Source organism: Myxine glutinosa, chromosome 5, assembly GCF_964187855.1.
Source record: "Myxine glutinosa chromosome 5, kmMyxGlut1.1, whole genome shotgun sequence".
Lineage (NCBI taxonomy): Eukaryota > Metazoa > Chordata > Myxini > Myxiniformes > Myxinidae > Myxine > Myxine glutinosa.
The window spans coordinates 46,005,910-46,017,927 of NC_136265.1; the positions used below are offsets into that span (position 1 = coordinate 46,005,910).

Below are 12,018 nucleotides of genomic sequence, written 5' to 3' on the forward strand. Positions count from 1 at the left end.
TTGTACAACAGGCTTATCAAATCAATGGCCCACTGATCGATTGTCTTCCTGTCACACTGACCGCATTGCCAGAACATGTATCATTCAAAAACCTCGTCCTTCTGGGGCTCACAGCATGTGCAGAACTTTTGAAGTATATGTTCCCAATTGTCATAAAATGCAAGGTTATTGTGAATATCCTGCACTTCAATGCCAACACAGTGTAGGAGGAGTGGGACTTGCGTTTCGGCTTTTGCAGACATTTTGACGAGCTTCGCGGCAGGGCGATATGCTCCAGTTCTGCAGTATGTGATATGCTCCAGTTCTTGCTGCTCCAGTTCTCCATCACATTGCACGTAGTAAAGGAAAAAGTCGGTGGTGGCTTAAACATATCCATTTCCGAGTATTTCGACCTTATTTCACATCGTGTCTTCAAAACTTCAGACACCATGTGGCGATCATAGAGCAACAAGACACCATGTTCCGCACTAGAACTCTCATTTCTTTATTAAATCTGGCAATAATAATGAAAAAATCACAACAACAAAATGGCAGCCCCATATGGCTTGTCCACATTATGACTGATATCAATACAGTATCCCTTCCCCATGCAAGCTGTCATGAGAATGTAGCCATGCTCTCTTTGGTTTATCCTTCTTTAATTAATTATAATTATGCACACATCTATTAGAGCTGCTGCTTATATGTGATAAAGATCAATAACCAAGATGTGACCAAATATAACATGTGTGAGTCACGTCAAATTGGGGTTGTGACCTAAATACTGTGGATAAGAGAGTGGAAAGGAGGCAAATGTACACACGCACACAAACAAGTTTTAAGGGAAGTGTTAAGCAATTAAAGTTGCATCACATCAAAGCTTACCTCGACTCTCTGTGGTAACTACCACCACCTCTGCTGGCTCTCCCCAGCCCACATCAGTCCTGGCAACCATGCGGAACCGATATATGGATTCAGGAACGAGGTCCGAGGTTGTGAATCGACGAGTGTCAGCTCCCAGTTGGACTACAGAAAATGCGCGGTGGCTGGACACGTCGAGCCAGAATGAAACCCTGTAGGCTGTATGTGAGAATTATTATTTTTAATGACAAGCATGATCAAGGTGAATAATACTGGGGGCCGAATTTACGAAAGGCGCTTGCTAACAAACACTGCAACCCTTAAACGCAGACAAAACCATCGGTGCACGTGCACTGCTAATCACCCGTCTAAATAGGAATTTACGAAGGGAGATTAAACAGCCAATTAGCCTGTGAAACACCACCCATATCTCCAACATCCAATTGAAATGATGCACTTGTATAGAATCAAAGCACCACGGACAATTGTTGGAAGGGATTCATCACATTGCTCCTCATCGTAGGTTGATCCAGGTCATCTTGCACTGTATTGAGCAGCCAAAAAAATTATTACTTTGAGAGTGTAAGTCCAGACAAATTTGATATTGTCATACTTCTCCAGAGGATTGCATCTATCATCGAAGATTCTCAATGCAGGTCGGCGAACTGCCCTCTTCCTATCCTCCTCTGCCTCCTCTTGAGCTAATTCAAGCTAACGTCCCATGTAAACTACCAATTATAAGCGATGCAATGCTTGCTTCAAGGCTGTAGACCCACCCTTAACTAGAACGACACTCGATAGAGAGCATACCTCCTCCAGGCTGAACAGTTTATGTTTTGTATCCCACTAGGTCGGATCTGAATCCGGACCTGAACCAAAATCTATTCGGGTCGTTCTTGTCACTTACCCAAGCCATCCCTCAAGTTTAGTCATAAGTCATCCACAACGTTTTTGAAATATCATGCCAAATATCATTTTTGGCCCTATTACTCAATGTGGACGAATCACTTAAATAATTTAACTAGAACGGGCACTCGGTAGAGCGCATACCTTCGCCGCAGCTACTGTTTTGTACTTGGCATGGGAGTGTAGGGAACAGAACAGTGAACAGTTTGGTGCTGATTTCATGCAAATCGGATAAGAATTGACCGAGTTATGACAAAAAACGCACATTTTGCAAGGTCGTGACCCCCCTGACCTTTGACCCCCAACCGCTAACAAGGGTAATGTCTTCACTGGGTCATGTCGTATATCACAAGATCGGGCATTGAATTCTGAACATTTTGGCATTAGTTGCATGCCAATTGGATAAAAATTGACCGCGCTATGGTAAAAATACGATTTTGACCTTTTCGTGACCTTGACCTTGACCTTTGACCCGATTGCTCCCAAAATCTAATCAAATGTGTCCCGTATAATAACCAATCATCCCACCAAATTTCATGCAATTCGGTTGAATACTTTTTGAGTTATGCGAATAACATACACACACACACACACACAGACATACAAATAAATACACAGCGATCAAAACATAACCTTCCGCTTTTGCGAAGGTAAAAATTATCATATCTGGATCCGTATTCGGATATTCACCAAAATCGAATCAATTTTTCCATGTCACAAAGCCAACTTTCCCACCAGGTTTCATCCGAATTCGTCCATAACTTTTTGAGATACCGTGCTATATATCGGTTTTAGCCCCATTACTCAATGGTGAAGACTCAATTAAAAAAATTCTCGGATGTGGATCCAGATTCGAATCTTCACCAAAACTGAATCAGTTCAACCTTGTCACACACCTAACCACGCCACTAAGTTTCGTCCGAATCCGTCCACAACCTTTTGAGATATCCTGTTCCCAAAAAAAAAACCAGACAAACAGACAGACAATGGTGAAAACATAACCTCCATCCACCTTTGATGGCGGAGGTAAACAGGCCCTCACCTTCCACACGCGTCTAATTATTAAACGCCTTTCGTAAATTCGGCCTTAAATGTTGCACAAAAACTTAGCTTGAGAGGTTCAGGTGCTAAAGCCAATTTCTATGTTTGTCTCTCATAATGCCATTGTTTTTCAAAATGTGCATGCAATATCTTCAAGAAGCAACACTATCAGAAAGCAAGAAGCTGGGACGCAAATTTAAGGCAAATTTAAGAATTAAAAATTTAAGGAATTTTAGAAAGAAAGCAAATTTAATTTTAATTCGCAAAATTTAGCAAATTTAATTTAGCAAAGCAAAATTTAATTCGCAAGAAAGCAAATTTAAGGAATCCAATGTTTATTCTGTTGAGTGTGTTGAACAACTGTGTACCACCTGTCTCCACAAAATGTAACAATATCAGATATCTTGCGAGAACATCGCTCTCACCATTTAGGGGCTTCAGGGGCTACGAGGTATCACAGTCGTAAAAACCAAGAATAATCTGAATGAAATAGCGGTCAAGGCACTAATCATTTAGAATTCGGCCCGGACATGTCACACACGTCTTCCCTTTCCAAAAAATATACTGCTGGGTCTTTTACATCCAGAAGTGAGTGCGAAAGGAACTGCTAGTTTAATGTCTCCTCCAAAAGATGACATACTTCCTTCGTGTGAAAATGAATTGAGGTTCATGAGTAAGGGCCAAGATGTTCAAAAAACATGAGTTGAATTAAAATATATATATATTTCATGGTTCCTAAAAGTGTTATAGATGTGTTACACTTATTCAGAGTTGCGCTAAACTATGATTGCATACCTAAAACGACGCCATTAGGGTTCTCAGGTGGCTGCCAGGTCATCAACACGGACGTTGGGTGTACCTCCGGAAAGAAGATCATTGTTGGGGGTCCTGGCACTGTGTGGAAAATAGACGTTTCTTGAGACATTTAGAGATAGGCAGAGATCTAAAATGAAACAGATAAGAAGATGGAACCAAGAAATAAAATGAACAATGGGACAAGATCCGAGGCAACGATGAGATGATGGGAGATGAATATGGGAGATGAAGATGGGAGATGAAGATGGGAGATGAAGATGGGAGATGAATATGGGAGATGAAGATGGGAGATGAAGATGGGAGATGAATATGGGAGATGAATTTGGGAGATGAATATGGGAGATGAATATGGGAGATGAATATGGGAGATGAATATGGGAGATGAATTTGGGAGATGAATATGGGAGATGAAGATGGGAGATGAAGATGCGAAATGAAGATGGGAGATGAAGATGGGAGATGAAGATGGGAGATGAAGATGGGAGATGAAGATGGGAGATGAATATGGGAGATGAATATGGGAGATGAATATGGGAGATGAATTTGGGAGATGAATATGGGAGATGAATATGGGAGATGAATATGGGAGATGAAGATGGGAGATGAAGATGGGAGATGAATATAGGAGATGAATATGGGAGATGAAGATGGGAGATGAATATGGGAGATGAATATGGGAGATGAATATGGGAGATGAATATGGGAGATGAAGATGGGAGATGAAGATGGGAGATGAAGATGGGAGATGAAGATGGGAGATGAAGATGGGAGATGAAGATGGGAGATGAAGATGGGAGATGAAGATGCGAAATGAAGATGGGAGATGAATATTGGAGATAAATATAGGAGATGAAGATGGGAGATGAATATGGGAGATGAAGATGGGAAATGAAGATAGTAGATGAAGATATGAGATGAAGCTCTGAGATGAAGATGGGAGATGAAGATGGGACAGGAAATTTAGCACCGCAAGCAAGATAGCCATGGAAATGTGACAGGTAGCCCACCATCATCGTGTGTGCGGATAAGTGCAGTGGATGAGGTTGCTGCTCCATCTCCGGCACGATTGAATGCCTGCACTTGGACCGTGTACTCCGTGAAGACACGCAGACCTGTAAGTAGAACACAGCCGGCTGCTGCACCACGTACTTTTTGTAGCGAAGGTGGGAGGTTTGTCCCAACTGCTTGGTACAAGACCTGCGGTGCAATGAAAATGAAAAAAAAAAATCCCAATTGACTTTTCAAAATTATTGATGAACACAAAACATGAAAAGCCACAGACATCTGATCAGATCATGAACCATCGTCTAAAATCGATATAAATCGTCGGTGCTGCTGAAACAGTTTATATGGCTGGGGTTACAATCCTGGGCGGGTCACCATGGGTAGTTTATATGGCTGGGTTTACAATCCTGGATGGGTCACCATGGCTGGTTTATATGGCTGGGGTTACAATCCTGGGCGGGTCACCATGGGTAGTTTCTATGGCTGGGTTTACAATCCTGGATAGGTCACCATGGGTAGTTTTTATGGCTGGGTTTACAATCCTGGATGGGTCACCATGGGTAGTTTCTATGGCTGGGTTTACAATCCTGGATGGGTCACCATGGGTAGTTTATATGGCTGGTTTACAATCCTGGATGGGTCACCATGGGTAGTTTCTATGGCTGGGTTTACAATCCTGGGCGGGTCACCATGGGTAGTTTCTATGGCTGGGTTTACAATCCTGGATGGGGCACCATGGGTAGTTTCTATAGCCGGAGTTACAATCCTGGATGGGTCACCATGGGTAGTTTATATGGCTGGGTTACAATCCTGGATGGGTCACCATGGGTAGTTTCTATGGCTGGGTTTACAATCCTGGGTGGGTCACCATGGGTAGTTTCTCTGGCTGGGTTTACAATCCCGGATAAGTCACCATGGGTACTTTCTATGGCTGGGGTTACAATCCTGGATGGGTCACCATGGGTAGTTTATATGGCTGGGTTACAATCCTGGATGGGTCACCATGGGTAGTTTATATGACCGGAGCTACAATCCTGGATGGGTCACCATGGGTAGTTTATATGGCTGGGGTTACAATCCTGGATGGGTCACCATGGGTAGTTTCTATGGCCAGAGTTACAATCCTGGATGGGTCACCATGGGTAGTTTCTATGGCCGGAGCTACAATCCTGGATGGGTCACCATGGGTAGTTTATATGGCTGGGTTTACAATCCTGGATGGGTCACCATGGGTAGTTTCTATGGCTAGGTTTACAATCCGGGATGGGTCACCATGGGTAGTTTCTATGGCTGGGTTTACAATCCTGGATGGGTCACCATGGGTAGTTTCTATGGCCGGAGTTACAATCCTGCATGGGTCACCATGGGTAGTTTATATGGCCGGAGCTGCAATCCTGGATGGGTCACCATGGGTAGTTTATATGGCTGGAGTTACAATCCTGGATGGGTCACCATGGGTAGTTTCTATGACCGGAGTTACAATCCTGGATGGGTCACCATGGGTAGTTTCTATGGCCGGAGTTACAATCCTGGATGGGTCACCATGGGTAGTTTATATGGCTGGGGTTACAATCCTGGATGGGTCACCTTGGGTAGTTTCTATGGCTGGGTTTACAATCCAGGATGGGTCACCATGGGTAGTTTATATGGCTGGGGTTACAATCCTGGATGGATCAACATTTCTAGTTTCTATGGCCGGAATTACAATCCTGGATGGGTCACCATGGCTAGTTTATATGGCTGGGGTTACAATCCTGGATGGGTCACCATGGCTAGTTTATATGGCCGGAATTACAATCCTGGATGGGTCATCATGGGTAGTTTATATGGCTGGGTTTACAATCCTGGATGGGTCACCATGGGTAGTTTATATGGCTGGGTTACAATCCTGGATGGGTCACCATGGGTAGTTTCTATGGCTGGGTTTACAATCCTGGATGGGTCACCATGGGTAGTTTATATGGCTGGGTTTACAATCCTGGATGGGTCACCATGGGTAGTTTCTATGGCCGGAGTTACAATCCTGGATGGGTCACCATGGGTAGTTTCTATGGCTGGGTTTACAATCCTGGATGGGTCACCATGGGTAGTTTCTATGGCTGGGTTTACAATCCTGGATGGGTCACCATGGGTAGTTTATATGGCTGGGTTTACAATCCTGGATGGGTCACCATGGGTAGTTTATATGGCTGGGTTTACAATCCTGGATGGGTCACCATGGGTAGTTTATATGGCTGGGTTACAATCCTGGATGGGTCACCATGGGTAGTTTCTATGGCTGGGTTTACAATCCTGGATGGGTCACCATGGGTAGTTTATATGGCTGGGTTACAATCCTGGATGGGTCACCATGGGTCGTTTATATGGCTGGGTTTACAATCCTGGATGGGTCACCATGGGTAGTTTATATGGCTGGGTTACAATCCTGGATGGGTCACCATGGGTAGTTTATATGGCCAGAGTTACAATCCTGGATGGGTCACCCTGGGTAGTTTCTATGGCTGGGTTTACAATCCTGGATGGGTCACCATGGGTAGTTTCTATGGCTGGGTTTACAATCCTGGATGGGTCACCATGGGTAGTTTCTATGGGTGGGTTTACAATCCTGGATGGGTCACCATGGGTAGTTTATATGGCTGGGTTTACAATCCTGGATGGGTCACCATGGGTAGTTTATATGGCTGGGGTTACAATCCTGGACAGGTTACCATGCCTAGTCTATGGCTGGGCTTACAATCCTTTGCATGGTTAGTAAGTTACTTCGATCCTGATGTATAATGAGTTACCTACTTCCATCCTGATGTATAGTGAGCTACCTACTTCCATCCTAGTGTATAGTTAGTTACTTACTTCCATCCTGATGTATAGTGAGCTACTTACTTCCATCCTAGTGTATAGTTAGTAATTTACTTCAATCCCGGTGTGTAGTTAGTAACTTACTTCAATCCTGGTGTATAGTGAGTTACTTACTTCATCCTGGTGTATAGAGAGTTACTTACTTTCATTCTGATGCATAGTGAGTTACTTACTTCCATCCTGGTGTATAGTGAGTTACTTACTTCCATCCTGGTGTAAAGTGAGTTACTTATTTTCATCCTGATATATGGTGAGCTACTTACTTCCATCCTGGTGTGTAGTTAGTAACTTACTTCCATCCTGGTGTACAGTGAGTTACTTACTTCCATCCTGGTGTATAGTTAGTAACTTACTTCCATCCTGGTGTATAGTGAGTTACTTACTTCCATCCTGGTGTAAAGTGAGTTACTTATTTTCATCCTGGTGTATAGTTAGTAACTTACTTCAATCCCGGTGTATAGTGAGTTACTTACTTCATCCTGGTGTATAGTGAGTTACTTACTTCCATCCCGGTGTATAGTGAGTTACTTACTTCAATCTTGGTGTGTAGTTAGTAACTTACTTCAATCCCGGTGTATCGTGAGTTACTTACTTCATCCTGGTGTATAGTGAGTTACTTACTTCCATCCTGGTGTATAGTGAGTTACTTACTTCCATCCCGGTGTATAGTGAGTTACTTACTTCCATCTTGGTGTGTAGTTAGTAACTTACTTCAATCCCGGTGTATCGTGAGTTACTTACTTCATCCTGGTGTATAGTGAGTTACTTACTTCCATCCTGGTGTATAATGACTTAATGAGTCACTTACTTCCATCCCAGTGTATAGTGAGTTACTTACTTCCATCCCAGTGTATAATGAGTTACTTACTTCCATCCTGGTGTATAGTGAGTTACTTACTTCCATCCTCGTGTCGAGTTAGTAATTTACTTCCATCCTAGTGTATAGTTAGTAACTTACTTCCATCCTGGTGTATAGTGAGTTACTTTCTTCCATCCTGGTGTATAGTGTTACTTATTTCCATCCTGATATATGGTGAGTTACTTACTTCCATCCTGGTGTATAGTGAGTTACTTACTTCCATCCTGATGTATAGTGAGTTACTTACTTCCATCCTGGTGTATATTGAGTTACTTACTTCCATCCTGATGTATAGTGAGTTACTTACTTCCATCCTGGTGTATATTGAGTTACTTATTTCCATCCTGATATATGGTGAGTTACTTACTTCCATCCTGGTGTATATTGAGTTACTTACTTCCATCCTGGTGTATATTGAGTTACTTACTTCCATCCTGGTGTATATTGAGTTACTTACTTCCATCCTGGTGTATAGTGAGTTACTTAATTCCATCCTGATGTATAGTGAGTTACTTACTTCCATCCTGGTGTATAGTGAGTTACTTACTTCCATCCTGATGTATAGTGAGTTACTTACTTCCATCCTGGTGTATATTGAGTTACTTACTTCCATCCTGATGTATAGTGAGTTACTTACTTCCATCCTAGTGTATAGTTAGTAACTTACTTCCATCCTAGTGTATAGTTAGTAACTTACTTCCATCCTGATGTATAGCGAGTTACTTACTTCCATCCTCGTGTATAGTCAGTAACTTACTTCCATCCTGATGTATAGTGAGTTACTTACTTCCATCCTAGTGTATAGTTATTAACTTACTTCCATCCTGATGTATAGTGAGTTACTTACTTCCATCTTCGTGTATAGTTCGTAACTTACTTCCATCCTGATGTATAGTGAGTTACTTACTTCCATCCTGGTGTATAGTGAGTTACTTACCTCCATCCTGGTGTATAGTGAGTTATTTACTTCCATCTTCGTGTATAGTTAGTAACTTACTTCCATCCTGATGTATAGTGAGTTACTTACTTCCATCCTGGTGTATAGTCAGTAACTTACTTCCATCCTAGTGTATAGATAGTAACTTACTTCCATCCTGATGTATAGTGAGTTACTTACTTGCATCCTGGTGTATAGTCAGTAACTTACTTCCATCCTAGTGTATAGTTAGTACTTAATTCCATCCTGGTGTATAGTGAGTTACTTACTTCCATTCTGGTGTAAAGTGAGTTACTTATTTTCATCCTGATATATGGTGAGTTGCTTCCTTCCATTCTGGTGTATAGTTAGTTACTTACTTCCATCCTGGTGTATAGTGAGTTACTTACTTCCATCCTGGTGTAAAGTGAGTTACTTATTTTCATCCTGATATATGGTGAGCTACTTACTTCCATCCTGGTGTGTAGTTAGTAACTTACTTCCATCCTGGTGTACAGTGAGTTACTTACTTCCATCCTGGTGTATAGTTAGTAACTTACTTCCATCCTGGTGTATAGTGAGTTACTTACTTCCATCCTGGTGTAAAGTGAGTAACTTATTTTCATCCTGATATATGGTGAGCAACTTACTTCCATCCTGGTGTGTGGTTAGTAACTTACTTCCATGGGGGGCGGTCGCGAGCCCCTGCGCGACCGCCCCCCAGAGCGGCGTTACGCGCGCTGCTTGCGAGCAAGGAGGAAGCGGACAAGCGGTAACTTATAAGCGTCTTCATTTCAGGAGCTCACTGTAACACTGGCGCGCTCCGGGCTGCGCGCCCGGTGTATATCATGAGGCCACGCCTACCCCTCGGGCGTGGCCACCGCCCACTTGGTGCGCAGAATGATGTCACCACGCCAGTGGGCTTTTGTGTCCGCCACACGCGCCCCCCCAGAATTCCCGCGCACCTGGAGGGCCAGTTTGCGGGGCAGACGAATGACCCGGCCGAAGCGCCCCCTGGCGATCGGCGGCGTCCGGGGTGCAGGGATGCCAGGTGGGATGCCCCTGGCTGCCCCTGGGATGGGTGCAGGACCGGGGGGCGGCGTGGCGGCGGGGCTGGGCGGTGCCGGGGGTCCGCCCGCAGGGGGGCGGCCCCGACGTGGGGGTCGGGCCACTGGCGGTGGATGGTCCACGTCGAGGTGGGCCGGCTTGAGGCGGTCTACCGAAACGCGGTCAGGAGTACCGCCGATGTCCAGGGTGAAGTGCTTCGCCCCGGTCTCCAGCACGCGGAAAGGCCCGTCGTACGGGGGCCGCAGTGGTGTCCGGTGGGCATCGTGGCGGACGAAGACGTACTCTGCCGTGCGAAGCTTCGGGGCGACGTGCGTCGGTGGGTGCCCGTGGCATGCCGTTGGCACCGGGGCGAACCTCTGGGCGGTCTCTTGCAGAGCGGAGCGCTGCTGTGCCGCGGACCATGGTGCCGTGGAGTCGGGGAGGAACTCGCCCGGCACCCGCAGCGGTTGCCCGAAGACCAACTCCGCCGCGGATGCGCGCAGGTCCTCCTTGGGCGCCGTCCGGAGGCCCAGCAGGACCCAGGGGAGCCTGTCGACCCAGCCGCCGTCGCGGAGGGTGGCCCGGAGCGCGGCCTTCAATGAGCGGTGAAATCGCTCACACAGGCCGTTAGCCTGGGGGTGGTAGGCCGTGGTTCGGTGCAGCCGGACCCCGAGCCCCTGCGCGACCGCCCCCCAGAGCTCCGAGGTGAACTGGGGGCCGCGGTCGGACGAGATGTCTGAGGGGGCGCCGAACCGGGCGACCCAGGTGGCGATGAAAGCCTGCGCGACATCGGCCGCCGTTGTCGACGCCAAGGGCACGGCCTCCGGCCACCGGGTGGTGCGGTCCACCATGGTGAGGACGTAGGTGAAACCCCGCGAGGGGGGCAGAGGTCCCACCAGGTCCACGTGGACGTGGTCAAACCGGCGTTCTGGCACCGTGACCGGGGCCAACGGGGCCTGGGTGTGCCGGTGCACCTTGGCGCGCTGGCACGCGAGGCACGTCCTGGCCCAGCCGCGGACGGCCTTCCGGAGGCCATGCCAGACGAACTTGTCGGCGATCAGCCTTTGGGAGGCCCTCGCGCCCGGGTGGGACAGGCCGTGGATGGCGTCAAACACCTGGCGCTGCCAGCCCGCGGGCACGATGGGGCGAGGACGCCCGAGGGAGACGTCGCACAAGAGGGCCGCGCCCGCGCCGTCGAACGCCACCTCGGTGACGCGGAGGCCCGTGACGGCGGTCCGCAAGGCCTGGACGTCGGGGTCAGCGGCCTGGTCTGCTGCCATCCGGGCATAGTCGATGCCGAGGTGGACTGCGTGGGCGACGGCCCGGGAAAGGCAATCCGCCACCGGGTTGTCCTTCCCCGCGACGTGCTGGATGTCCGTCGTGTACTCGGACACGGCCGAGAGGTGACGCTGCTGCCGGGCCGACCACGGCTCGGTGACCTTGCCCATCGCGAAGATCAGCGGCTTGTGGTCGACGAAGGCAGTGAACGCACGGCCCTCGAGCAGATGGCGGAAGTGCCTGACCGCCAAGTGAAGCCCGAGCAACTCGCGGTCGAAGGTACTGTAACGGCGTTCGGGCGGGCGAAGCTGCCGGCTAAAGAACGCCAGCGGTTGCCAAGCTCCACGCACCCATTGCTCGTGCACCGCGCCCACCGCGTAGTCCGAGGCATCGGTGGTGAGGGCGATCGGTGCATCGGGCGCCGGGTGCGCGAGCATGGTGGCGTTAGCCAAGG

At 47.3% G+C, this 12,018-nt stretch overlaps 1 protein-coding gene across 1 annotated transcript in view; it reads right to left on the reverse strand.

Moving 5' to 3' along the window:
- The window catches only part of LOC144891944 (protein sidekick-2-like), a 206,098-nt gene that overhangs the window by 24,297 nt on the left and 169,783 nt on the right, over positions 1-12,018 (reverse strand). Inside the window, exons 8-10 of the mRNA XM_078777056.1 lie at positions 4,611-4,800; positions 3,583-3,681; positions 865-1,059 (exon numbers count right to left, since the gene is read on the reverse strand). Coding sequence (XP_078633182.1) covers positions 865-1,059; positions 3,583-3,681; positions 4,611-4,800 — 484 coding nt within the window. The remainder of the gene's footprint in view (positions 1-864; positions 1,060-3,582; positions 3,682-4,610; positions 4,801-12,018) is intronic.